The sequence below is a fragment of the Salmo salar genome, chromosome ssa07, assembly GCF_905237065.1.
Source record: "Salmo salar chromosome ssa07, Ssal_v3.1, whole genome shotgun sequence".
NCBI lineage: Eukaryota > Metazoa > Chordata > Actinopteri > Salmoniformes > Salmonidae > Salmo > Salmo salar.
Genome location: NC_059448.1, coordinates 28071541 through 28097655, shown reverse-complemented (window position 1 = coordinate 28097655; position 26115 = coordinate 28071541). Strand labels below are relative to the sequence as shown.

The following is a 26115-nucleotide window of genomic DNA, read 5'->3' as shown; positions in this document are numbered from 1 at the left end:
CTTGGTCAGCAGACTTACGACGCGTAAAATACAAACTTCCCAATCGCTCCAATTGTATTTATTCATACTTCAAGAGTGCAACAAACGAGGAGTGACCCAAAACAATTTTTTCCCAACACTTTTCCCTGACAGACGTTTGCATTCAAGGCATCTAAAAACAAGCAAGACCTAAAATAAGGCCAGTGAGACTGCTAGCAAACAACGTGCCACAGTACATCTGTGACACAATCAGCTGCATTTGTTGTTTGTGTGTCCAAAGAACCAAGAACAATACAATTAAAATCAATTCAAGTGCTTAACAACAATGACTGTTAAAAATAAGTCACTAATGTACATAAACAATCAAACTGTGAGCTACTTTGGTCCAAGTAGTAATAATACATTGTTTTAAAATCACAGAGGAAAGGAATGGAAATGTTTGTGACCAAACTTTTGTTCATCGAATGTTCTGGAACAATGAAAATTGAGTTGGAATGGTTTTGTTTTTCAGTTAAATTCCAGGCTTAAGGAAATAAAACATCTAAACAAAATAAAACAAGAAACGAAATAAAACGCATCCTCTGCACAAACAGTCTTGGGTACGTCTATTTCTTGACTTCATGTAAAGATATAGAGATAAAAACATCTAAATTAAACAAAGAATAAACAAGCAAGTACTCTGTGTCCAGGGAAAATAAGGCATAATAAGCCCCGTTTATACCTGGTGTTAACATGGGTCCTTTGTCCTGATCTTGTCTACATTCTGTATGTGCCCACATTTCCAGAAATGTGTCTACACATGGTATTAAAATGTGTCTGTTATCCGTCCAATGTGTCTGCATTGTGACCAGATTTCATGATCCCTTCCTTTATGCTAATTATTTCACTACTCTTTCAAAATAAGATTTATTTATTTATTATAAGACACATATTGATGTAATCAGTCAATGGTGCCACCTGTCAATGATTTTAACGGGTGGAATAATGTACTAAAATGGTTTCTCTGTCCAGATCTGTCTACACTTGTAAGATATAAAGACACAATGCATGCCTGACTACCTCCGGAGGTGGGCAGAATGATCTGATCACAAACAGATCACAATGTGTCTTTTGATTGTCAACACCTGTCTAAAAATGTGTGGACAAGATCAGGACAAGGATGCATGTTAGAGCCAGGTATAAACGGGGCTTTCGACACACAGTTAAAAATAAATAAAAATCTGATCGTTTGAAATGTCCCCAACCTCACATTGTAATTTACATCAGGGATAAAGACCCATTGGTAATTTCCATTGGCAATTGAACCAGGAAATAAAATAATACTTTAGACAAACATACAAAACATGCTTCAGGGGCACAAACATACACACACACACTTATGCATGCACATACACATGCACACACACACACACACCATTGTTCAATGTTCTCAACACAAATGTAAACAGTTGAAAACGTAGCTACAGTAACGGACGTACGACTTCTAAATAATCCACTATAATAATCCATAATCCAATAATCCATCTGGATTGTTACCCAGGACTAAATCCCTAATAATAAGGTAAGGTGTGAATGAATGGCATAACAACAACAGGATCAAACAGTGTAATCAAAGTTTTAACAGCTGTGAACAACAGTGTGAGGCCGTGTCCCAAATGCCACCCTATTCCCTATTTAGTCCACTGCTTTTGACCAGGGTCCATAAGTAGTGCACTTTATAGGGAGTAGGGCGAACAGCAGTATAGCAAGGGAAAGGCAAATGATTTGAAAGGATTGTTCCCTATCATGGAGTGTGGACTATGAAGTGTGTGTTACGGAGTATGTCCTTCCATGTACAATATGTGTGCTTTGGAGTGTACTAAGGAGTGTGTATATGCACTTTTAAGACTATTAAAGCAGCAGCAAATGCTGATAAAAGAAAATCTAAATTATACAAATCGGACAATAAATATATTTAGCATAAACTAAAAACATCTCTGGTAGAATACTTATTAACTACTAAATACAGTGTAGAGACTGTGTGGCTCCAAGCCACTAAAATACAACACATTCTAATAAGAGTGAACCCGATGACACTATCCACGGGTGAAACAGATCTAGTCTGGTCCCAGATCTGTCTGTGCTGTCTTGCCAATTCCTATCGTGACAATGACCATAGGAGTTGTGAAGACAGCACAAACAGATCTGAGACCAGGCTAGAGTTATTCCACAATGCAACAGAACTCAACCCTTTCCCTGTGGTCTCCTGCTGCTTTTTTTTATCACAAGTTTGACATCCATCACGTTAGATACGTTTATCTAACAGTGTGTAAACTAACAAAATCCAGTTTTTCAGTAACAAAATCCGGGTTTTCACTAACAAAATCCAGTTTTTTACTCTTAAAATCCTGTTTTTCACTAATAAAATCCTGTTTTTCAATAATAAAATCCTGTTTTTCACTACCAAAATCCTGTTTTTCAATAATAAAATCCAGTTTTTCACTAACATAATCCAGTTTTTCACTAACAAAATTAACATCCAAGTATTACATTACATATACTGTGTAAAATGTATACCAGTGTATAACAATATGTATTAACAAGGTATTGGCTATTACCATAACCCTGTACGGTAAACACAGTAATCTTCAGTGAAAAAGTTCCCAAAGTGTTTCTACAAATAGTCTGGTTCTGTCTTCACCCTGTTTAAAACCGTAACAATTATTTACACATTAAATTACAGCATTACACAAGGAATAAAACAAGGAATGAAATGAAATGTTGACATTACAGTGAAATAAAAACTTCAAATGTTGTTGAGATAAAAATGTGAAATTATGTTGTTGAAAGTAACTTCTCCAGTGTCGTCAAATGATGTGGCTCACGTACAGTCAATCATTCAGTGTCTGACAGATTGTCTATCTGTCTGTCTGGTAAATCATTGTTCATGCGTGCCTTGTAGGATGTAGGAAATGTTCCGCATGAGACATGTCTCTCTCTCTCCATTTTTCTATCTATGTCTCCCTTCTTCCTCCCTTCCTTCGCTCCCTCCCATCTTCACAGTCTCATTGTTTCTACCTGGCTCAAGTACCAGCACTCCCTCTCTTCCTGTCTCTCGCCTTGTCTCTCAGTCTCTTCCACGGTTCCAGCACCAGTACCTTACACTCTCTCTTGGCGATCTTGTCCAGTGAGAGGACCGGCCGATCGGGGGGGAGGTAGAGGGGTCGACCCACTGGGGATCCCACTGGAGGGGTGATGGCCCTGCGCTCCATCACACTGCCCGTCCTAGAACACACACACACAGAGACACAAATACAAAGAGACATACGCACACACACACAATGGGGTTTAGGAGAGAGGTCAGAGAGTCAGAAAGAGGTCAAGGAGTCACTGCCATAATTTAGGGATTACAGGGAGTGTGTGTGTGTGTGTGTGTGTGGGTCTGCGTGTGTATGATTGTGTACATATATGCTTATGTGTGTGTGTATGAGTTTATGCATTGCATGTATGCTGATGTGTGTGTGTACGTACAGTATGTGTGTGTGTACGTGTGTGTGTGCCTTTAGAAAATATTCACATCCCTTTACCTTTTCCACATTTTGTTGGGTTACAGCCTGAATTTAAAATGGATTAAATTGAGATTTGTTTGGTCACTGGCCTACACTGGCCTACACACTAATGTCAAAGTGGCATTGTGTTTTTAATTTTTTGAAATGACAAATTCATTAAAAATGAAAAGCTGAAATGTCTTGAGCTAATAAGTATTCAACCCCTTTGTTATGGCAAGTCAAAATAAGTTTAGGAATAAAAATGTGCTTAACAAGTCACATAATAAGTTGCATAGAATCACTCTATGTGCAATAACAGTGTTTACCAGATTTTTTAATGACTACCTCATCTCTGTACCCCACACATGCAATTATCTATAAAGTCCCTCAGTCGAGAACTGAATTTCAAACACAGATTCAGCCACAAAGACCAGGGAGGTTTTCCAATGTCTTGCAAAGAAGGGAACCTATTGATAGATGGGTAAACATTTTAAAATCAGACATTGAATATTCCTTTGAGCATTTGAAGTTATTAATTGCACTTTGGATGGTGTATCAATACACCCAGTCACTACAAAGATACAGGTGTCCTTCCTAACTCAGTTGCCGGAGAGGAAGGAAATAGTGACTTTAAAACAGTTACAGAGTTTAATAGCTGTGATAGGAGAAAACTGAGGATGGATCAATATTGTAGTTAATCCACAATATGATCCTAATTGACAGAGTGAAAATAAGGAAGCCTGTAGAGAATAAAAATATTCCAAAACATGCTTGCAACAAGGTACTAAAGTAATACCGCAAAAAATGTGGCCAAGCAATTAACTTTTTGTCCTGAATTCAAAGTGTTATGTTTAGGGCAAATCCAATACAACACATTACACTCTCCAAATTTCAAGCATGGTGGTGACTGCATCATGTTATAGGTGTGGCTGTAATCGCTAAGGACTGCAGGGTTTTATCAGGATAAAAAAAGAAACGGAATGGAGCTAAGCACAGGCAAAATCCTAGAGGAAAACTTGGTTCAGTCTGCTTTCCACCAGACACTGGGAAATGAATTAACCTTTCAGCAGGACATTATCTTCCTCTTTGACATTACAGAGTATTTTAGCCACAAGAGCATAAGCGAGGTCGGGTACTGATATTGAGCGACTAGGCCTGGCTCGCAGTTCCAATACATCCCAAAGGTGTTCGATGGGGTTGAGGTCAGGGCTCTGTGCAGGCCAGCCAAGTTCTTCCACACAGATTTCGACAAACCATTTCTATATGGACCTCAATTGCGCACGTGGGCATTGTCATGCTGAAACAGGCAAGGGCCTTCCCCAAAATGTTGCCACGAAGTTGGAAGCACAGAATAGTCTACAATGTCATTGTATGTTGTAGTGTTAAGATTTCCCTTCACTGGAACTAAAAGGGCCTAACCTGATGAAAAACAGCCCCAGACCATTAATCCTCCTCCACCAAACGTCACTGTTGGCACTATGCATTGGGGCAGCTAGTGTTCTCCTAGCATCCACCAAACCCAGATTCGTCCGTCAGACTGCCAGATGGTGAAGCATGATTCATCACTCCAGAGAACGTCTCTCCACTGCTCAAGATTCCACTGGCGGCGAGCTTTCCACCATTCCACCATTGCACATGGTGACATCACTAACACTGAGTGGCTGCTGCCAACATTCTGACTCAACTCAAGCCACTTTAATAATGGGAAAATTGATGTAATCAATTTATCACTAGCCACTTTATATTATTTATATTATATCATGTTTACATAACCTACATTATTCATCTCATATGTATATACTGTAGGCTATACCATCTACGGCATCTTGCCATCTTGATGTAATTAGATGTATCACTAACCACTTTAAACAATGCCACTTTATATAATGTTTTCATAACCTACATTACTCATCTCATATGTATATACTGTACTCCATGCCATCTACTGCATCTTGCCTATGCCGTTCGGCCATCACTCATTTATATATTTTTATGTACATATTCGTATTCATTCCTTTACACTTGTGTGTACAAGGTAGTTGTTGTGGAATTGTTAGGTTATATTACTTGTTAGATATTACTGCATGGTCGGAACTAGAAGCACAAGCATTTCGCTACACTTGCATTAACACCTGCTAACCATGTGTATGTGACAAATAAATTTGATTTGATCAAAATAGGCCATGGAAACCCATTTAATGAAGCTCCCAACGAACAGTTCTTGTGCTGATGTTGTTTCCAGAGGCAGTATGAAACTTGATAGTCAGTGTTGCAACCGAGAACAGACAACTTTTATGCGCTACACGCTTCAGCACTTGGCGGTCCCGTTCTGTGAGCTTGTGTGGCCTACCACTTCGCGGCTGAGCCGTTGTTGCTCCTAGCACTTACAGTTGACTGGGGCAGCTCTAGCAGGGCAGAAATTTGACGAACTGACTTGTTGGAAAGGTGGCATCCTATGACGGTGCCACACTGAAAGTCACTGACCTCTTCAGTACGGGCCATTCTACTGCCAATGTTTGTCTATGGAGACTGCATGGCTGTGTGCTCGATTTTATACACCTGTCAGCAACGGGTGTGGCTGAAATAGCTGAATTCACTAATTTCAAGGGGTGTCCACACTATGTAGTGTATGTGTCTGTGCGTTACATGCGTGTATCTCCTACCTCATAAGAAGCGACCGTGATGGCTGTTGGTGAGAGAAGGACTGTGATCTTCCCAGACTCTGTCTGTCCAGCAGGTCTCTAACAGCAGGGCTGGAGGGAGAGTTCTTCCTGGACAAGGACAAAGACATGGGCCTGGCCTCGGCAGGGGGGTTGGAACAGGACGCTGTGAACTGAAGCTTCAGTTTCATGTGCTGGCTTAACTGGAGAGGAGGAGAGGGGGGCATGTGGAGTAATGTTTGGTATGCAAAATCGGAGAAACAAAAGAGGCACACACACACACAGACACACACGTGCACTCTCTCCATCTCTCGCTGGTACCTCGAAGAGTCCTGCCTTGAGTATCTGGAAGCCGACAGTAAAGGAGAGGGTGGATCCTTTCCGACACTGGCCCAGGTTGTTAAGGGGGGAATGACATACCACAGAACTGACAGAGGGGTCCTCCTGACGACCACGACCTGGAGGGGAGGGGGTGACATTGACGGAAAGGGAGAGTGGGAGAGGCTGGTGTTTAGTTTACCCAAGGAGAGAGCAATATAATATAGCCTAAAGTGATTATGTTCCTCTGGTAGTTAGTTAGTTAGTTAGTTAGTTAGTTAGTTAGTTAGTTAGTTAGTTAGTTAGTTAGTTAGTTAGTTAGTTAGTTAGTTAGTTAGTTAGTGGCTTTGTTATAAATCATCACTGGACATTAGACAGAATTCCCACCCCACATCTACCGCCACTCTCTCTCTCTCTCTCTGTCTCAGGTTTGTGGGTGTACTATTTTTTGATTTAGTGGATCATTAAATACTTTTGACAAAATTATTGTAATATCGGTTTCAGGAGGTCAGCACTCAATTGGGTACAGTCATATCTAACTGACAGGAAACAGTCCACCTATATCAATGGGTCGTTTTCTTCCCCTAATGCATTAAACTGTGGAATACCGCAGGGCAGTTGCCTTGGACCACTTCTTTACTTAATATATACCAATGACCTTCCTTATGCCTTATCTGAAACTCAAGCTACTATATTTGCAGATGATACTACAATTTATACAGCAAGACAATCGGTTCAACAGGTACAGCAAGCTCTACAAGTAGATCTGGGAAATATCAGGGAGTGGGTTTGCCAGAACAAATTTATTTTGAACGCCAAGAAAACCAGGGTTATGTTGGTCTGTTCCACCAGGAAAAGGCCCGCACAACATGGGATGCAATTAAGTATGGGGGAAGTACAAATTGACGAAGTGGCAGAAACCAAAATACTAGGGGTTCAGCTAGACAACTGCTTATCATGGTTGTCTCCAATAACTCATCTATGTTTTAAAAAAATGCATGCATGATCAGAAGGATAGCAAAATATTCACCGGGAAAGATTCTTAAGCAAACAAGCCAAGCATTAATTGGGAGTCAGGTGAATTACTGTTATGTGGTCTGGAGACATGCATCAGCAAGTGAAATTATGAGCATGCAGGTTGCACAGAACAAAGCAGCAAGGATTGTTTTAAGGTAGAGATATGATTATTCTGTTGTAATCATGCACAATGCTCTTAGGTGGTAATTCATCAACAAGATAATAAAAAAAAAAACATTGCTTATTTTATTTGACAATGTACACCATTTAAAATTGCCAAACTCCATTTACAACAGTATTCAGCTGGTAAGAGACAGGCTTTCAGTAAACACTAGGACTAGATTGTCCACCATCTACGTGTTATCCAGAAAGAAAAGAGAAATAGGGAAAATAACATTTAGATTCAGAGTAATAAAGATATTGAATAATTTATCTGAGTAAACCAGAAACCTTTCAATATACAAATTCAAACAATACTTTAGAACCATTTAAATATAAAACATTGGAAGGTTGTGCAGGACTATGATAGATGAAGGAATCAATCTATATTTTCAGACTGTATTTATCTGGTCAATATGTCAGCGTAATATGTCTGTTGTTTGTAACAGTGTGTTATCTGTGAAAATGTGATTGTATTATGAATTGTGCTTTAATGTTTAAGGACTCTTTGAAGATTAGTCCAAATGAGGACTAAAAGCGATCCTGATAAAAATCAAATCAATCTCTCTCTCTCTGTCCCCCTTGCTCCTCTCTCTATCTCTCTCTAAGTCATTTGTATTACAATCATACAGTGCCTTGCAAAAGTATTCATCCCCTATTTTGTTGCATTACAACCTGTAATTTAAATTGATTTTTATTTGGATTTCATGTAATGGACATACACACACAATAGTCCAAATTGGTGAAGTGAAAGGAAAAAAAATAAAAATGGAAAAGTGGTGCGTGCATATGTATTCACCCCTTTGCTATGAAACCCACTTAGCAAGGGGCACCACCAAGCACCATGAAGTCCAAGGAGCTCTCCAAACAGGTCAGGGACAAAGTTGTGGAGAAGTACAGACAAGGGTTGGGTTATAAAAAAATATCTGAAACTTTGAACATCCCATGGAGCAACATTAATTTAATTATTAAAAAATGTAAAGAATATGGCACCACAACAAACCTGCCAAGAGAGGGCCGCCCTCCAAAACTCATGGACCAGGCAAGGAGTGCATTAATCAGAGAGGCAACAAAGAGACCAGCTCCACAGTGGAGATTGGAATATCTGTCCATAGGACCACTTTAAACCATACACTCCACAGAGCTGGGCTTTACGGAAGAGTGACCAAAAAAATGACATTGTTTAAAGAAAAAAATAAGCAAACACGTTTGGTGTTCGCCAAAAAGCATGTGGGAGACTCCCCAAACATATGGAAGAAGCTACTCTGGTCAGATGAGACTAAAATTGAGCTTTTTGACCATCATGTCTGGCGCAAACCCAACACCTCTCATCACCCCGAGAACACCATCTCCACAGTGAAGCATGGTGGTGGCAGCATCATGCTGTGGGGATGTTTTTCATCGGCAGGGACTGGGAAACTGGTCAGAATTGAAGGAATGAATGATGGTGCTAAATAAAGGGAAATTCTTGAGGGAAACCTGTTTAAGTCTTCCAGAGATTTGAGACTGGGACGGAGGTTCACCTTCCAGCAGGACAATGACCCTAAGCATACTGCTAAAGCAACACTTGAGTGGTTTAAGGGGAAACATTTAAATGTCTTGTGTCATGACATTGGCCTGTTGGGGAGGTTTATGACCCCCATAAATACCTTTCCCCTTTTCTCTCTCTCTACTTTCTAAAGTTGACTCTTGTAAAGCCTTTGTAACATAGAGAGTGGTAACATCAAAAGGTGGGAAACGGAACCATATTTCGGTAATCCAACCAGTTGAAAATATGCGTTGGTACTTAATGAATATGATCTCAGATCAGTTGTTGTCTGAGACATTACTACTAATGACAGGATGACATAAACTGTATCTTGGAAAGTTGACACATTCTAGTTATCAGATTCACATGGAATTGTTGTGCAATTTAAATGTTTAAATATGAAACTATTTGTGAAAAGATGAAATGTAATTTTAGCTTCTTAAATGAGAGAACGGTTTGTCATAGAGAAACTCTGCTCACTCAGAGGCCCCGCCCAAGTGAACAGACATTGGTTGTAAACTAGGAAACATGCCCTTCTCTTCACCCCGATATAAGCCCGTTGACGAAAATCCAACTTTCTGTTCCAAGGACGTGAGGACTTGCGGTCCCCACGTTGAAAACACAAAGATCACCTACAGAACTAAGCCAACCTCAGCGTGAGCTCTGGTTGAATGACAAGAACCAAACGACATTAGCATCGAATTTCAACGTGAAGATGATGATCAACACGACAAAAGGATGAATTTCGACTATAGCAGCCAGAATATAGCATGAGCTTGAAGTATGGCAACTTGATATGAACTTTGAACTCTTATTCACTAAAGAAGTGATACCTCCTAGCCGTTGCGTTAGCAACAGCAGCTGTAAACGTGGGCTAGGAGAAGACGGACAGAGTATCCATTGTCCCACGCTCCAGTTCACCACTAGACATTCTTCGGAGGACAAGAGATCCATGCTGGACAACCCGGCCTTCTATCTACGACCAATCTACCGAAGCGCAGCTCAGAGTAAATATTTATTGCATTTTCCTTTTTCAAATGGGCGGTTATTTAGAATGCATAAGATTCTGTATTTACGATAGAGTAGCTGCCTACGGCCCAATAGAGACACAAAATCATTTTGGTCCTCAGTCTTCCCGCTCTTTCATTCAAAACCCAACCCCCTTTCTTTGTGTAACCAGCCGTCATATCTGTTCCGTCTGCTAGGGGCGTTTTCCTTTATGACATAATTTGTAATCAATGTATGATCCATTCTGTGTAGATGTAATTCTGTGTGATTATTTAGGTATTTAGTAAATAAATAATTAAACCAAATGTTGTATTGCTGATTCAACTTGTTAGCCAGGGTTCGTGAAGATAACCAAGAATTTACAACTTTCAGATGAGACTGAATAAGGTGACGATTAAATAATGACTGCTATTGAGGTAAAAGACTACCAGGTCTTTAAGAGTTTATTCGGAAGATAACAGCTCTATAAACATTCTTTCGTGGTGCCCCAACTTTGTAGTTAATTACATTTACATGATTAGCTTAATCAGGTAATATTAATTACAGAGAAATTATTTTATAGAATAGCATGTCATATCACTTAATCCGGCATAGCCAAAGACACATTTTTTACATTTTAGTCATTTAGCAGACGCTCTTATCCAGAGCGACTTACAGTAGTGAATACATATATTTCATTTTCATTTCATGCATTTTTGGGAGGGACTGCTGCGCGTGACGACACTTGGAATGGCCTAGTCAAAGCCCAGACCTCAATCCAATTGAGAATCTGTGGTATGACTTAAAGATTGCTGTACACCAGCGGAACCCATCTAACTTGAAGGAGCTGGAGCAGTTTTGCCTTGAAGAATGGGCAAAAATCCCAGTGGCTAGATGTGCCAAGCTTATAAAGACATACCCCAAGAGATTTGCATCTGTAATTGCTGCAAAAGGTGGCTCTACAAACTATTGACTTTGGGGGTTTTCAGTTTTTTTGTCTTATTTCTTGTTTGTTTCACAATAAAAAATATTTTGCATCTTCAAAGTGGTAGGCATGTTGTGTAAATCAAATGATACAAACCCCCCCAAAATCTATTTTAATTCCAGGTTGTAAGGCAACAAAATAGGAAAAATGCCAAGGGGGTGAAAACTTTCGCAAGCCACTGTATTTATTAGTTCAGTGTGTATGATCCTCTCCCTGGACTATCTCTCACTCTCTCCCGGTCTCTTTCTAACGGACCCTTTGTCATTACCCTCTGTCATTCTTTTTCTATCCCTCTCTTCTACTCTTTCTCTTGCTCGATTACACTCTTTTTTGTGTAAAAAGGATTAATCTTCTCCGTTTTCTACATCTCCCTCCCTCCCTCTCACCTCATCTCACTCCCATCTCCCTCCATAATCATCCCATCTCTTCCCCTCTCCCTCTCCTCTCCCATCCCCTCACCTTCGGGCGTCCAGACCAGTCTTACAGCCAGGAAGTCTTGCAGGTTGTTTAGTAGGGTGTATTTGACCCGGAAGTGCTCCTGAGGCTGCACAGCACTGGGACAGGAAGCTGTCATAACCAGCCGGGGTTGGTCCAGTCTTACGCTGGGCAGCTGGTAGTGGGTGGAGATGTACCTGGAGAAGGGAAGTTAAGTAGTAGAGTAATAATGGGGTAAGTATATTTGGACAGTTAGTCAACGTAGAGTAGTTATTATGGGATAGTTCCAACTAGATCTATGTATTTAAAGAGTTGACCCCATAGAATTAGGAATTAAAATACTATTAACTTTCTTATGATGGGATAAAGGTCAGCCATTTTGGTGAGGGAGTTGGTCAACCATGACAAGCCAGTGCTGTGATAAGATATTGTGTACAATATTGAATTTTAAGAATGTATCTGCACTGTGTGTTTGTTAGCTAGCTAGCCAGTCAGTTTTAGAGGAATGATTCCATAATTTTTTTCAGATTAACTGCCAATATGCCAACATTCCATTCAAACAATGCAGTCAATCCACAGCCATACACTGGCTGAAATCAGTTGATGAAAGTACATAGACAAGTTGTAAATGCAACAAGTACTGATATTGTATCATATAATAGCACTCACAGCCTTCCAAGAAAACAAAAACTGATACATTTATGGTCTGTTTACTTATATTTTAGAGGCTATTTACACAGAAAATGTATGCAAAATCCATATAAACTGTATTTATAATTATATGACAATATTTTAGGTTTACAATACTTATATTACACAAGTTCTAATATATCATATGCCTTAACTTTTCTGCATAAGTAAAATCAGGACTATGTCTCTACTGAAATTAATTTCAATTAGAGTAGTTTTTTGGATTTCTCACTGACCAACATTGCTGCCATTTTCACCCCATTCTGTAACTTTTAGGATTTATGACATAGCCCCTCTAGTAATTTAATAGGTCGTTATCAATAAAATGTTACAATACAGTAGTGTTGCCAACTTAGCGACTTTGTCGCTATATTTAGCGAGTGTTCAGACTCCTCTAGCAACACATTTTCAAAAAATCGACTAGCGACAAATCTAGCGACTTTTTCTGGTGTTATTGGAAACTTTGAGACTCTGACGTGAAAGCACGTATCGTTCTTACTCTTCTCAACGAGCAGCAGGTGCTGCCGTGGGCCCCACCCCAGTCCCAATGCACTCCCAGTTCACGTGCAGCAGTCCCTCCCAGCTGCAGTCAGAGCAGGAGATGTTCACCCCTCCACTGCAAATGAATCGCGCATACGGGAAGCCGCTGCTGGCTGATCCTGCCCTGGCTTACATTCAGGGTGGGATGGTAATGTAAAATGTTCTTTGTCTAAAATAAATCACTGCACAAAAATAAATCACTGCATTTGACTCACACAGCCTCAGTCACTTACTGACCTTGTCCACTGTGTGTGTGCCTCTCTGTGGCATAAGCTAAACATCTAGCTGGCTAGCTCATCATGTCTCAGTCTAAACTGTACACTCAAAAATACAGAAAGGAGTGGGAATCAAACCCTGAATTCAAAGGCTGGTTGAAGCCGTTTATTGGAGATGATACACGGGCGTACTGCCTGTATTGTAAGGCTGATTTCTACGCCAAACTTAGTGATGTAAAAAAACACATGACAACTCAAAAACATACTCAAAAGGCAAAGCCTTATAACAGTTCCACCCAAAACAAGCTGCCATTTATGGTTAAAAAGAAAGGCTGAGGCCACCATGACATTAGCTATCGTTGAACACTGTTCCATGCTGGCATGTGATCACATTGGAGAAGCATGTAGAGCTGCTTTCTCAGACTCCACTGCTGCTACCCACTTCAAAATGCACAGGACACAGTGCACAGAAATGATTAATGGTGTTCTAGCGCCATACTTTCTGAAAAAGTTGGTCGCAGATGTGGGTGGCCAGCATTCCAGCCTCCTCCTCGATGAGTCCACGGATGTAAGTGTTTCTAAGTACCTGGGGGTTGTGATAAGGTACTTTAGTGACACCAAGCAGACAATTGTATCAACATTTCTGGGGCTTGTTGAGTTGGAGGGAGGAGATGCCAAATCTATAGCCCGTGCTGTTGTGGCTTTCCTCGAGAAGTGTTGTCTTAAAAAAGAGAAACTCCTGTGGATAGGGACTGACAATGCCTCTATTATGATGGGGATTAACAATGGGGTCCATAAAGTGCTGAAGGAGGAGTATGGCCTCAAATATCTGGTTCTTATTCGCTGTGTGTGCCACTTTCTGCAGCTTGCTGTAAGTCATGTTTCCAATTACACCATCCCTGTAGTGTGGATTACTTGGTACGAGAGACTTATAACCGGTTTTCAGTGTCTCCAAAGCGCAGGGAGGCCTACAAGGCCATATATGAGACCATCAACTGTGGGGAGAGACCTTTACAGATAACCAAAGTCTGTGCCACACGTTGGCTCTCCATTGAACCCACGGTTTCACGCATTTTGGACCAGTGGGAGGAGCTTAGGCTGCATTTCGCAGTCACCAAGTCCAGTGAATACTGCTACATGGCTGAGGTTTTCTACTCCATGTACAGTGATCCTCAAAACATATTGTATATGATTTTTTTAAAGTCAGTGCTAGGTGAGGTACAGTTGGCCATCAAGGCTTTTGAGGGAGAGCAATTAGATCCTCTTACGCTACTTGACAGCTTGGTTAGCCTGATCAAGTCTGTGAGCAGCAGGGTGCTGAATCCACTGGCAAATGTTGATGTACTCAAAGGGCCAATAGATGGATACATCAGTCCCAAACCGTACCTTGGTTACCTTTTTGAGTCAAAGGCAGCTGAGCTCCACCTTGCGCCTGAGGATGAAAACAATGTCCGAAAGCGGTGTGTAGCCTTCACCATCTCCCTCACTAATGAGTTGAGGGTGAGACTGCCGGACAACATCAAAGCATTGCAGTACATGTCAGTTTTCAATGTGGAGGAAACTCTAAAGCACAATAAGAGCCCTGGAGAAATAGAAAAAAATAGCCAAGCTCCTTGGCTACTCCCCTGCAGAGATAGACAAGATTGTCCAGCAATGGCATGCCATCCATCTAAGTAAATGGAATGAGACAAAAAACACACTGGGCTTCTGGAGTGAGATTTGGAAGTTTGGGGATGCAGCTGATATCAACCCGTTTCAAGAACTTGCCATGGCTGCTGTGTCTGTGTTGTCCTTGCCACACTCGAATGCTGAAGTCGAGAGAGTACTCAGCCAGATGAGTGTGGTAAAAAGAGAATTTAGAAATCGGATGTCCTTGCAGACCCTTAACTCCATCCTGTACATTCGATATGGACTGAAGCTGTCTGGTGAGGCTTGCTATGAGCACCAGCTGCCTGATAATGTTTTGCAGCTTTTTGGCACATCTTTGGTACATCAGCTGCTTACTCATTTAAGTCAGCTCCCTCAGTTGCTGAACCTGCCATAGAGAGCCTTGACCAAAATGGCGATGGCCCACTCTTTCTGTGAGCCAGCACAGCCTTTGTGTGTGTGGAGGGGGGTCTGGGAAAATTTTTTTTTACCTGAATTAGGGCCAGACTAGTTACCATAATTTTCTCACATTGCCATTGACAGTTTTTTCTATTGTCTCTTTTGGTCCATTTAGATTGTTAAGGTAGATTGTACACAAAAAAATGTAAAAAATGTTATGGTTAAAAATGTTCATGTTTTACTGTGACTTGTTGTAGTGGACCATAAGGTTAAAAACCATAACCAAACTAAGAAAAGAAACAAAAAAAAATATTATTATTTTTATTATTAAATAAAAAATTTAATAAAAACTAAGTAACTCCGCCAGAGTGTTTCTTTTGGGTCACTTTTGCCGGTCCCAAGCCCGGATAAAGGAGGAGGGTTGGAATTGTGACATTTAAAAAAAACAAGAATCGACAGAAGAAAGTTCATTTGTCGTTCTAAACATATTTAGGGTGTTTTTTACTCACTTTTTTGTCTCTCCCACGACGTTATTCCTCTCTCCAACAGCGTCCATCACAATTACATGCACATGGCAAATTATGCAAATTAGGTGATTACGTCATCTAGCGACTTCTAGCGACTTTTAGGACAGCCAATAGCTACTTTAGTAACTGAGGAGTTGGCAACACTGCAATACAGTGCAGTGTTCGATTTGGCTGCTGAGGGTTAAGGAAGCCCCCAGCTCCGCTAAAACTATTGACAACTATGTGCCGTTTTACTAAATAAATTACTAAATAAATGGTATAACTATTTGGTTTTAATATCATCAGCTCTTGAAGAGCATAGTCAGAACTAGACATCATCAGAGTTATACAGCAAGTAACTGCACGCTTTTCATGATTATTAAACATCAATTGTTTACAGTGAGGGTAGCCTATCCATTTGGCATGTAGCTAGCAACATGTGTCATTTAGCTTGCTTCATTAGAGATTTGGCTTTTGGAAAAAACTTGACTTCGGCAAGTCCTCGTCCTGGTAAAGTTGACAGTCGGACTACTGTCATCACCACCGTTGATGGCAAGCAAAGCCATCTAGTTTATCCCCTTAAAGTAAGCTCGTTAACTAGCCATATTGGCGTAATCTGTTATTAGCTAGCTAGCCAATTTGTGGTCTATCAATCAATGTAGCCTCACCTGCGTACCGGCAGTCCCCACAAGGTGGAGTGGACCAAGAAACTCTGAGGGCCCATGCACCTGTCATCGATGTCTATTTTTTATTTATTTAATAAATCAATTTGACAGTAACCCTCCAAAAAGTCATTAATACATCTTTTAAATTGACATATGTACTAAGAAGCTACGTGTTGGTTTTTTGGGCTTCAGGAATGTGACTGAAAAAGTGCCTCAGACCTTGAAAAATAACAAATTAAACTGAAAGTATGAGATGATATCTGTAAACAAATGCCTTGGCTACGAGGCTACGACGGCGCCAGTGCAATGAGTGGAGCTTACTTAGGTGTTCAAAAGCGCATATCAGACCGAGAGCCTAATGCTTCTTAGGTAGTTCTTTATTAGTTTTTGTTTAGAAAAATATCACTCCGCAGAAGCAAGTTGCAGGGATGGTAAAAACAGCTTGATTGCCATATTATCATCAGGGAAACTGGGAAGAAGGGCGTGGTACATCTTTAACTGCGCCTCTCATTCTCCTTAATTGCCAGCATCAACACGGTACGGAAAGAGATTAACTGGATAGGAAGCTCTGGGGACAGGTCGTCTGGATACTGGACAGCCAATAAATTGGCAGATGCAAACAGATTATCATATTTAGCGGACAACAGTTCTTGAGGGCTTGCGATTTCGTCTTCTGATGTTTGAGTTGAGTGGTTGCAATATCAACAGTCCCTTATCCCATCTCTGGTGTATCTTGGAATGTATCATTCAAGACTAAGTTTAAATTGTGTGCAGCACAATGGACATATAATGCACAATGTCTCTGGAAATACTGTCTGGGTTGGCAATACTCAGTATGGAAAACAGTCGGGTTCGGGGGCCAAACACCGACGTTGCGGAGGAGGTCCAGAGAAACTGTGTTAGGCTAGTGTATCGCCTATCACGTCTGTCAGCAGCAATTGTGATTGAAAAAAGTACATTAGGTCTACTTACCACTATGTTTAGCCAGCTGTACAAAGATTCTACTGGTCCGGTAGCTTGCAAAGTAAACATTATCAGCTAACAGTACATCGGCAAATGCGCCATCGAATGGTCTGCACCTTATTGTGACGTCTTATTGATAACGACCTACAGGATTTCTATGGTTGGGCCATTGAGGTTTCTGCTTTATGATGCATTTACAGTTGAAGTCGGAAGTTTACATACACCTTAGCAAAATACATTTAAACTCAGTTTTTCACAATTCCTGACATTTAATCCTAGTAAAAATTCCCTGTCTTAGGTCAGTTAGGATCACCATTTTATTTTAAGAATGTGAAATGTCAGAATAATAGTGAAGAGAATTATTTCTTTCATCTTTTATTTCTTTCATCACATTCCCAGAGGGTCAGAAGTTTACAAACTCTCAAATAGTATTTGGTAGCACTGCCTTTAAATTGTTTAACTTGGGTCAAACGTTTCGGGTAGCCTTCAACAAGCTTCCCACTAAAAGTTGGGTGAATTTTGGCCCATTCCTAAAGACAGAGCTGGTGTAACTGAGTCAGGTTTGTAGGCCTCCTTGCTCGCACACGCTTTTTCAGTTCTGCCCACAAATTTTCTATAGGATTAAGGTCAGGGCTTTGTGATGGCCACTCCAATACCTTGACTTTGTTGTCCTTAAGCCATTTTGCCACAACTTTGGAAGTATGCTTGAGATCATTGTCCATTTGGAAGACCCATTTGTGACCAAGCTTTAACTTCCTGACTGATGTCTTGAGATGTTTCTTCAATATATCCACATAATTTTCCTACCTCATGATGCCATCTATTTTGTGAAGTGCACCAGTCCCTCCTGCAGCAAAGCACCCCCACAACATGATGCTGCCACCCCCTTGCTTCACGGTTGGGATGGTGTTCTTCGGCTTGCAAGCCTCCCCCTTTTTCCTCTAAACACAACAATGGTCATTATGGCCAAACAGTTCTATTTTTGTTTCATCAGACCAGAGGACATTTCTCCAAAAAGTACGATCTTTGTCCACATGTGCAGTTGCAAACCGTAGTCTGGCTTTTTTATGGCGGTTTTGGAGCGGTGGCTTCTTCCTTGCTGAGCGGCCTTTCAGGTTATGTCAATATAGTACTCGTTTTACTGTGGATATAGATACTTTTGTACCTGTTTCCTCCAGCATCTTCACAAGGTCCTTTGCTGTTGTTCTGGGATTGATTTGCACTTTTCGCACCAAAGTACGTTCATCTCTAGGAGACAGAATGAGTCTCCTTCCTGAGCAGTATCACGGCTGCGTGGTCCCATGGTGTTTATACTTGCATACTATTGTTTGTACAGATGAATGTGGTACCTTCAGGCATTTGGAAATTGCTCCCAAGGATGAACCAGACTTGTGGAGGTCCACCATTTTTTTTTCTGAGGTCTTGGCTGATTTCTTTTGATTTTCCCATGATGTCAAGCAAAGAGGCACTGAGTTTGAAGGTAGGCCTTGAAATACATCCACAGGTACACCTCCAATTGACACAAATGATGTAAATTAGCCTATCAGAAGCTTCTAAAGCCATGACATAATTTTCTGGAATTTTCCAAGCTGTTTAAAGGCACAGTCAACTTAGTGTTTGTAAACTTCTGACCCACTGGAATTGTCATACAGTGAATTATAAGTGAAATAATCTGTCTGTAAACAATTGTTGGAAAAAGGACTTGTGTCATGCACAAAGTAGATGTCCTAACCGACTTCCCAAAACTATAGTTTGTTAACAAGAAATTTGTGGAGTGGTTGAAAAACAAGTTTTAATGACTCCACCCTAAGTGTATGTAAACTTCCAACTTCGACTGTACGTGACACTACCACATTCTACGGCAGCCATGTTGGCGACCCATTAACATTATATGGGGAATGGCATGTCACTAGAATGGGCATTATGATGCATTTACATGACACTACAACATCCTATGGCAGCCATGCTAGCTACATTAACATTACATGGGCGATATATAAGCAATGCTTTGTAACTGACTGTCTAGAATTAGAACAATATTCAGAATTCAAAAAGTTGGCCCAACTCTCTTAAATATATGGCTCTGGTTCCAACTAATAGTCGGTGGAGATGTACTGTACCTGGGGAAGGCTAGTAGTTATAATGGGGTCGTTATAATGGAGTAGGTATAGTGAGTGTGTGGGGTAGTTTTAGTGATTATGAGCCAGTTCTATCTATTAGTAGATGTAGACCTACCTGGTAAAGGGAAGTTTAGGGGTGGACCAATGCAGCACAGCCACCAAAGGAACCTCCAGACCCTTAAGCAGAGAGCAAAACACATTCACATTCCTCAAATGATTTCATGCTGTGCACACAAGGACATTCATGGCAGATTTCTCATGCATATGTTTAATCTAAAACAGATGAAATGATCGCACACTAAGTATGATATCATATTACCTGAAATGTATCTCACTGCCCTTTATGTATCTCACAAACTAGGACCATTTATTTGATATTTCACACTGTCCTTGTTTTTCCCACTCGCTCTCTCTGTCCCTCTCTCCTCTCTCTATACCCCCCTCTCTCTCCCCATTCCTCCCTCTCTCCTCTCCTCTCACCTCGTTGCTCTCTTCCTCCGGCTGGTCCCTGAGCTGCAGCTGAAACAGGAAGTTCTGCTCCTCCAGGGCAGAGAGCATGCTGGGAAGGTGAGAGGAGCTACTGTTCATCCTGTGGAACGACGCCATTCCAACCTCTGCTGATTGGTGGCTGCAGACAGGAAGTAAATGATGCCATCGCCATGGTTACAAAAGTTATGTACTTTTTACATTCTGATCAAGGTTCATAAAAAATAAACAACAGTATGGGACATTCAGACACTCATTATATCTTTATGCAACATTTTAGAACAAAATATACAATATGTTTCAACACTTATAAACAGCGTCCCTGAAAAGCACCTTGTCCGGCAGACACTGATGCTTTTTTACCCTTAACTGCAAAAGTTGGTATTAGTAGTACTGTAATCTGATCCTAGATCTGTGGTTAAGGGAGTGTACTAGACATTGTCCACCAGGATGACAGCCATCAGGCACTGATCTACAGTCAGTTTCTGTTTCACCCCTAATGGTTAAGTTTAGGAATGGGGGGGGTCCCAAAATCCTAGATCCTAGATCTGTACTTACCAGACATTGTCCACCAGAAGCACAGAACCATCAGGCATCATGGGGAGGTAGGACACGTTGAAGTTAGGAATGATTCTCACGTCCCTCACACAGACCTCCTCCTGAGAACTGGAGTTTAATACTGGGGTGAGGGAGTGAGAGAGGGAAGGGAGTTAGAAAAGGGATAGAAGGGGAGGGGGGAAATGGGGGGAAGGAGAGATAGAGAGAAACAAAAGCATAAGAGAGGAAGAAGTTTAGGTGATGTCATAATACTATTGTCAAAAACAATAGTCACTTCCACTTCAGAGGAAGGCCCAAAAAATTGCCAAAGACCCCAGTCATCCAAGTCATAGACTGTTCTCTTTGCTACCACACAGCAAGCGGTACCGGAGCGCCAAGTCTAGGTCCAAAAGGCTCCGTAACAGCTTCTACACCCAAGCCATAAGACTGCTGAACAATTAATCAATTGGACACCTGGACTATTTACATTGACCCCCCCTTTGTTTTTACACTGCTGCTACTCGCTGTTTATCAACTTATCATCTATGCATAGTCACTTTACCCCTACCTACATGAACAAATGACCTCAACTAACCTGTACCCCCGCACATTTACTCAATACCAGGCCCCCTGTATATAGCCTTGTTATTGTTATGTAATTCTACTGTTACTTTTTATTTTTACTTTATTTTATTTAGGAAATATTTTCTCAATTCTGTTTCTTGAACTGCACTGTTGGTTAAGGACTTGTAAGTAAGCATTTCACAGTAAGGTCTACGTATTCGGTACATGTGACAAATAACATTTGATTGGATTTGATTTGATATGGGTACTATTTATATACAGTACATACATGGTATATAGCTATATACACAATAGGGTTGGGCGGTATCCAGATTTTCATACCGTCATACCGTTTCTGTACCATACTAGGGTATACTGTATTACCGGAAGTGCACACAGGGGGTGCTATAATTATACATTTTTAACACACAAAACTATTGAATGTCTCTGCTGTAACCAAGAAGTTTGATCTTGACATCTAGAGCCACTTAGCTAGCAAGTTAGCAAACCAAATGCATAGCTGGATCCCTGAGCTGGATATAATTTATAGTTATACTTAAAGGTGCAATATGCAGAAATCTCTCAGCCATTTCCTGGTTGCTTAAATTCTAATAGTTAAACTTGAGAACGGGAAGCATAGAAATAACGAACATAGAACAGATTTACAGCTTCTTAGACATGCTTTCAATGAGAATGACTTATCTAGACCTCCCATTTCTATGTGAATTTGGCCAGGTTGTCCGAAAAGTGACATATTGCAGCTTTAACTTAATAGTTATAAGCAGTGGCGTAGTGTTTTTATGGTATTGAAAATCATACCGTCGGTATTTCAAAATAACCCGGTATATGGCATAAACGGTATATTGCCCAAGCTTAATACACAACCCTCACTAATGTAATCCACATCCCATAAAGACAATACACAATACTGTAAACTTCAGGGTAATTTCAAAGGGTGCTCTACTATACATACTGTAAATATAAATCCACATATGTGAGCCAATATCCTGTACCGCATGTACACGTAAGAGCTACTACCTATATAAACTATTGAGCTATTGTGATAACACGGTGATAACACTGTTGTCGGTGTAGTTAATTACTTGGGACATGTTTCCTAACTATCTATTGAAGAAGGTCTTGGTTATTTGTAATACTTTTCTCTCCCTTTGAACATTGGGTGGAGCTCTGCTATTGTCCAGGGCCTGTATTTCACAAAGCGTCTCTGAGTATGAGTGTTTATCAAGGATCAGGTCCTCCCATTTATGGATTTAATATCTAAAAGACGCTTTGTTAACATGGGATCATGATCGCTAGCTGGGGACTTTTCTTTAGAATGGGCCCAACCTAACTATGAACCTGCACTATTACTGGGTCAGACTCGGTACCACCAGAGAGTCAGGGATTATCCTGGTGGTTGATTAATTAAATACAGTGAATTAACAGGATTTTACACACGAGAGGGTTGTTATTGATCTTAGCCCTGGGCTGAGGACTAGGATACAGTTTAGTGGCTCTCTGTGGCTAAACCCCTTTCTTCAAAGGCGAAAGCACTTCCTTAAACCAACTCAGCATTGTTTCAATCTTAACTTTGTTCACCAGGAGTCAGGAGCTCTTGGCTCTGCTTCAGAGTAGTTATCGGACTCATATATTCTTAGCCCCTACCCTCACAGGCTACAGCGAGGGGCTAAAGGTTTTTATTTTCAGGTGGTCAGAAAAAACTCTTGGTCGTAAGCATTTGTGGTTAAGTATAGAATAGGTTATACTCAAACAATAATGCATATGAAACCTTGGATTATAGTGAACAACACACAGCTAACGGGAGTTATTTAGCATGAATAGCGGAGTATAAATAAATATACCACACTATGGACCAAGTTTAACAGAGTTAGCCCCCCTCTGCTCCCTACCTTTGAGAACGGTCAGGTGCAACAATGTTAGTATTCCCCCATCACAATATAGCAGTGTGTAAAGGTATTACACTTTCATAAAAAAAGGTGCTACCTAGTACCTAAAAGGGTTCTTTGGCTGTCCCCATAAAATATCCCTTTGAAGAACCCTTTTTGGTTCCAGGTAGAACCCTTTTGGGTTCCATTTAGAACCGTTTCCAAAAATGGTTCTACCTAGAACCAAAAAGGGATCTCGTATGGGGACAGCCAAGAACCCTTTTGTTGTCTTCCCCACCTTTGAGGATGGTCAGGTGCTTCCCGGAGACAGTCATCTGTTGACATTTCACAGTTGGTGGAGGAAGAACACTCAACGTGGTGCTGACTGGACGGGGGATGGGGACGGGGGGAGAACAAGAGGGAGAAAAATAGAGAGGGTCACTTTTAATACACTTTACACTGAATGTATATTGCAGTTGTTCATCAACGTGAATTGCGTTGTTTTACTTTATATTCAAAATGTATTTTAAATATGTAGGCCTATACACATTTGGTGGGCCTTACAGTGAATTGAGATAATGTTTTACAATCTAAGATAATCATTATCCTTCTCAGTCACAACCCAGAGGGAGCCACTGGAGAGTGAAGGACTCTGACCCTGGGCTTTGAAGGTATTAAGGTCTTGTCTGAAGGTGTGTGTGGGGCTCCTTAGCTGTAGGATGGTGAGGTAACCATGTTCCCTGATCTCTGCCTTTTCCTCCTCCTGCTTCCACACGGTCACTATGATCTGACATAGACAGGAAACTAGAGGTTACAACAAGGTTATAAACATGCATTGAGGTTATAACAAGGTTATGAACATGAAGAGAGTCACTACAATCTGACATAGACAGGAATAGAGGGGTTATGACAAGGTTATAAACATGCATAGAGAGGCTATGACAAGGTTATGAACATGCATAGGGTATAGTCACTACAATCGGAGACAACACAGAGTGGGGGAGGAAATGGAGATATGATGGGAACACGGATAGAGAGATGAGTAGAGAAAAAGACAATGACACTGTCTGTCCTGTTTTCTGTCTCTGTCTCTGTCTCTCTCTCTCTCTCTCTCTGTGTGTGTGTCTCACTCACATACAGACACACACACTGCATGACTTCTCACCTTGACCTTGAGAGTGTTGACGGGGAGTTTGTCCAATGAGACGGTCAGAGGGAATATGACCTCCTCGTTCAATACCACTGGCTCGTCCATGGGTGACTAGGAGAGAGGAAGAGACAGAAATACTCTATTACAAACAATGAGAAAGCAAGAGGGAGCGAGAGGGAGGGGGGGAGGGAGAGAAAAAGAGAGTGTGTGTGAGAGAGAGTTAAGAAAGAAAGAAAGAAAGAAAGAAAGAAAGAAAGAAAGAAAGAAAGAAAGAAAGAAAGAAAGAAAGAAAGAAGATTATGTAAACAATGGAGGAGGAGGATGTAGGGACAAATAAAGTTTGTATTCTACATTTGTACTATAGATTATCGATACAGATGTGAGTCACTCCACCTGCTAGTACACTATTATTATGGTCAAATGTAATAGAAGAAGAGGGATCTGTCTTTCACAGAGGATATGACAAATATGAATGTGTGCAAAAAATACTCATTCATTCGCTCTATTTGTCCCATGCTTACTATTGACTATCATAGTGGGTGGTTGTTACCCTCAATTGCCAACACCTCAAGGTTAAGTTAAATGTTTGGCTATGAGGTTAAGTTGGCATGTATGTCTGAATTCTCTGCCAATGTAGTCTGAAAATAATTCGTAGGTTATTGCTGTCTGACAAATCGAAAGAAGTGTTGGTTAGTTAAGACTCAAGAAAGTTTGCGGCGTCTATTTGTATGTCATCACAGTGACTGTAGCTCGAACCAACCTGTGCTCCTTGCCACAATAACAAGCAGTCTGTCAGACAGACCTGGGTTCAAATACTACTTGAAATCTTTCGTATACTTTGAGTGTTTTGAGCGTTTGGTTTAGTCTGCCTGGAGTGCCAGGTGGGCTGGCTTTACATTTTTGGAACTGTTCTATTGGTTCCATTGCAACAGGCATGCTCAATCAAGCGCAAAGTAGGTTATTTGAAATTATTCCAAAAAGTATTTGAACCCAGTTCTGCTGTCAAACAGTATTTTGGCTTGTTCCAACTGTCATAGGTCAGTGCTTGCAGGAAGTTAAAAAAAGGTCTGGTTGACTGTTGTGGTTTACATTTGTACTTCTGCTGCACGAGCGTTGCACTTTCTTATATGCTCAGGAAATGTCAGCACTTCCTATTTTACACAGCAGGTGTACACGTAGCCTATTATAACACTCAATACGGTATTAGCTTGTTGTTATGTGTATAGTCCAATTATTTAGCCATTGTTCCCTCCAATTATTACTGTCATACATCCTTTCATATTACCTGAACCGGTGCGCGCCGATACTGCCGTCCATCACGCCCCGTATTATTGTGTATGAGAAGCGGCTTGCATTCTCTGAAACCTCGGTTTCTTGACTCCCTTCTGGCTGTGTGGACTGTTCCCGCAGCAAAGTCAACCTCGTCGGGATCCTCGTCTGCACAGTCGTCGCTGTAGCTTCTCTGGAACTCGTGGGGGTGAAGTTGGGAGCGATGTCGGCTCTCTCCGGGGCAGACACTTGCTACAGCGGAGAGGGACCCTACCAGCTCCTTCCAAGCCCGGGTAGCGCTGTCACCTGACCCGCTTCTCTTTGTCCCGCTTGAGCCCGACGCTCCATCTCTGGACCGCAGGACCAGCAAGAACTGTACCGTTTCGCCGAGGTAGAGGTGACTGCGCCGGGGGAGAGTTCGATATTTTGACGGGTCGGAGAGGTCCGTGATGGGAACCGCAGGGAAATACATAAAATACTCGCACTGCGATTCCATCATTAGAACCATGGCTAGCTAGATTATGTATCCTGTTGATAGCTTGCTATACAATCACACAAGCTAATACTATTCAAAACTCACTCGGGGGTTAATAATCTTAGTGTATGACCAGCATCGATAGTTGGCCTATTTTTACAAATATCTCTATAATAATAAACATTTAAAATCCAATTCACTGTGTCCATCATCAGTCGGTGAACCTGCGACTGACGCTTTCACTGTGCAGCATATCTGTGCAGTGCACTCCAGTACAACTAGTCGACCACAGAGAAAAAGAGCTGAATTTTTAAACTAGGCAGGAGTATTCAACTGCTGATAAGTGGAATTAACAGAGGCCCACATGGCAAGCCTTTCACCATTCAGGTAGACCAAAATAATCTCCCA

General features: G+C 41.1%; 1 protein-coding gene across 1 annotated transcript; it reads right to left on the bottom strand.

The window, feature by feature from the left end:
- Positions 1-36: 36 nt before the first annotated feature.
- On the bottom strand, positions 37-25954 carry LOC106608950 (trafficking protein particle complex subunit 14). Its single transcript, XM_014207202.2, has 11 exons — positions 25249-25954; positions 23979-24074; positions 23471-23600; positions 23112-23198; positions 20385-20505; positions 19821-19968; positions 19456-19517; positions 11620-11792; positions 6488-6624; positions 6170-6369; positions 37-3243 (listed from the first exon to the last, which is right to left on the bottom strand). The coding sequence occupies exons 1-11, from the start codon at positions 25738-25740 to the stop codon at positions 3042-3044; spliced, it is 1848 nt and encodes a 615-aa protein (XP_014062677.1). The 5' UTR covers positions 25741-25954; the 3' UTR covers positions 37-3041.
- Between the last annotated feature and the right edge of the window lie 161 nt (positions 25955-26115).

Coding starts and splice junctions, on each gene's coding strand:
- LOC106608950 (XM_014207202.2), bottom strand. CDS start 25,740: ATGGTTCTAATGATGGAATCGCAGTGCGAGTATTTTATGTATTTCCCT. Junction 24,075..25,248: donor ATCGGCGCGCACCGGTTCAG/GTAATATGAAAG, acceptor CCTCTCTCCTAG/TCACCCATGGACGAGCCAGT. Junction 19,969..20,384: donor CTTCTGGTGGACAATGTCTG/GTAAGTACAGAT, acceptor TCCTGTCTGCAG/CCACCAATCAGCAGAGGTTG.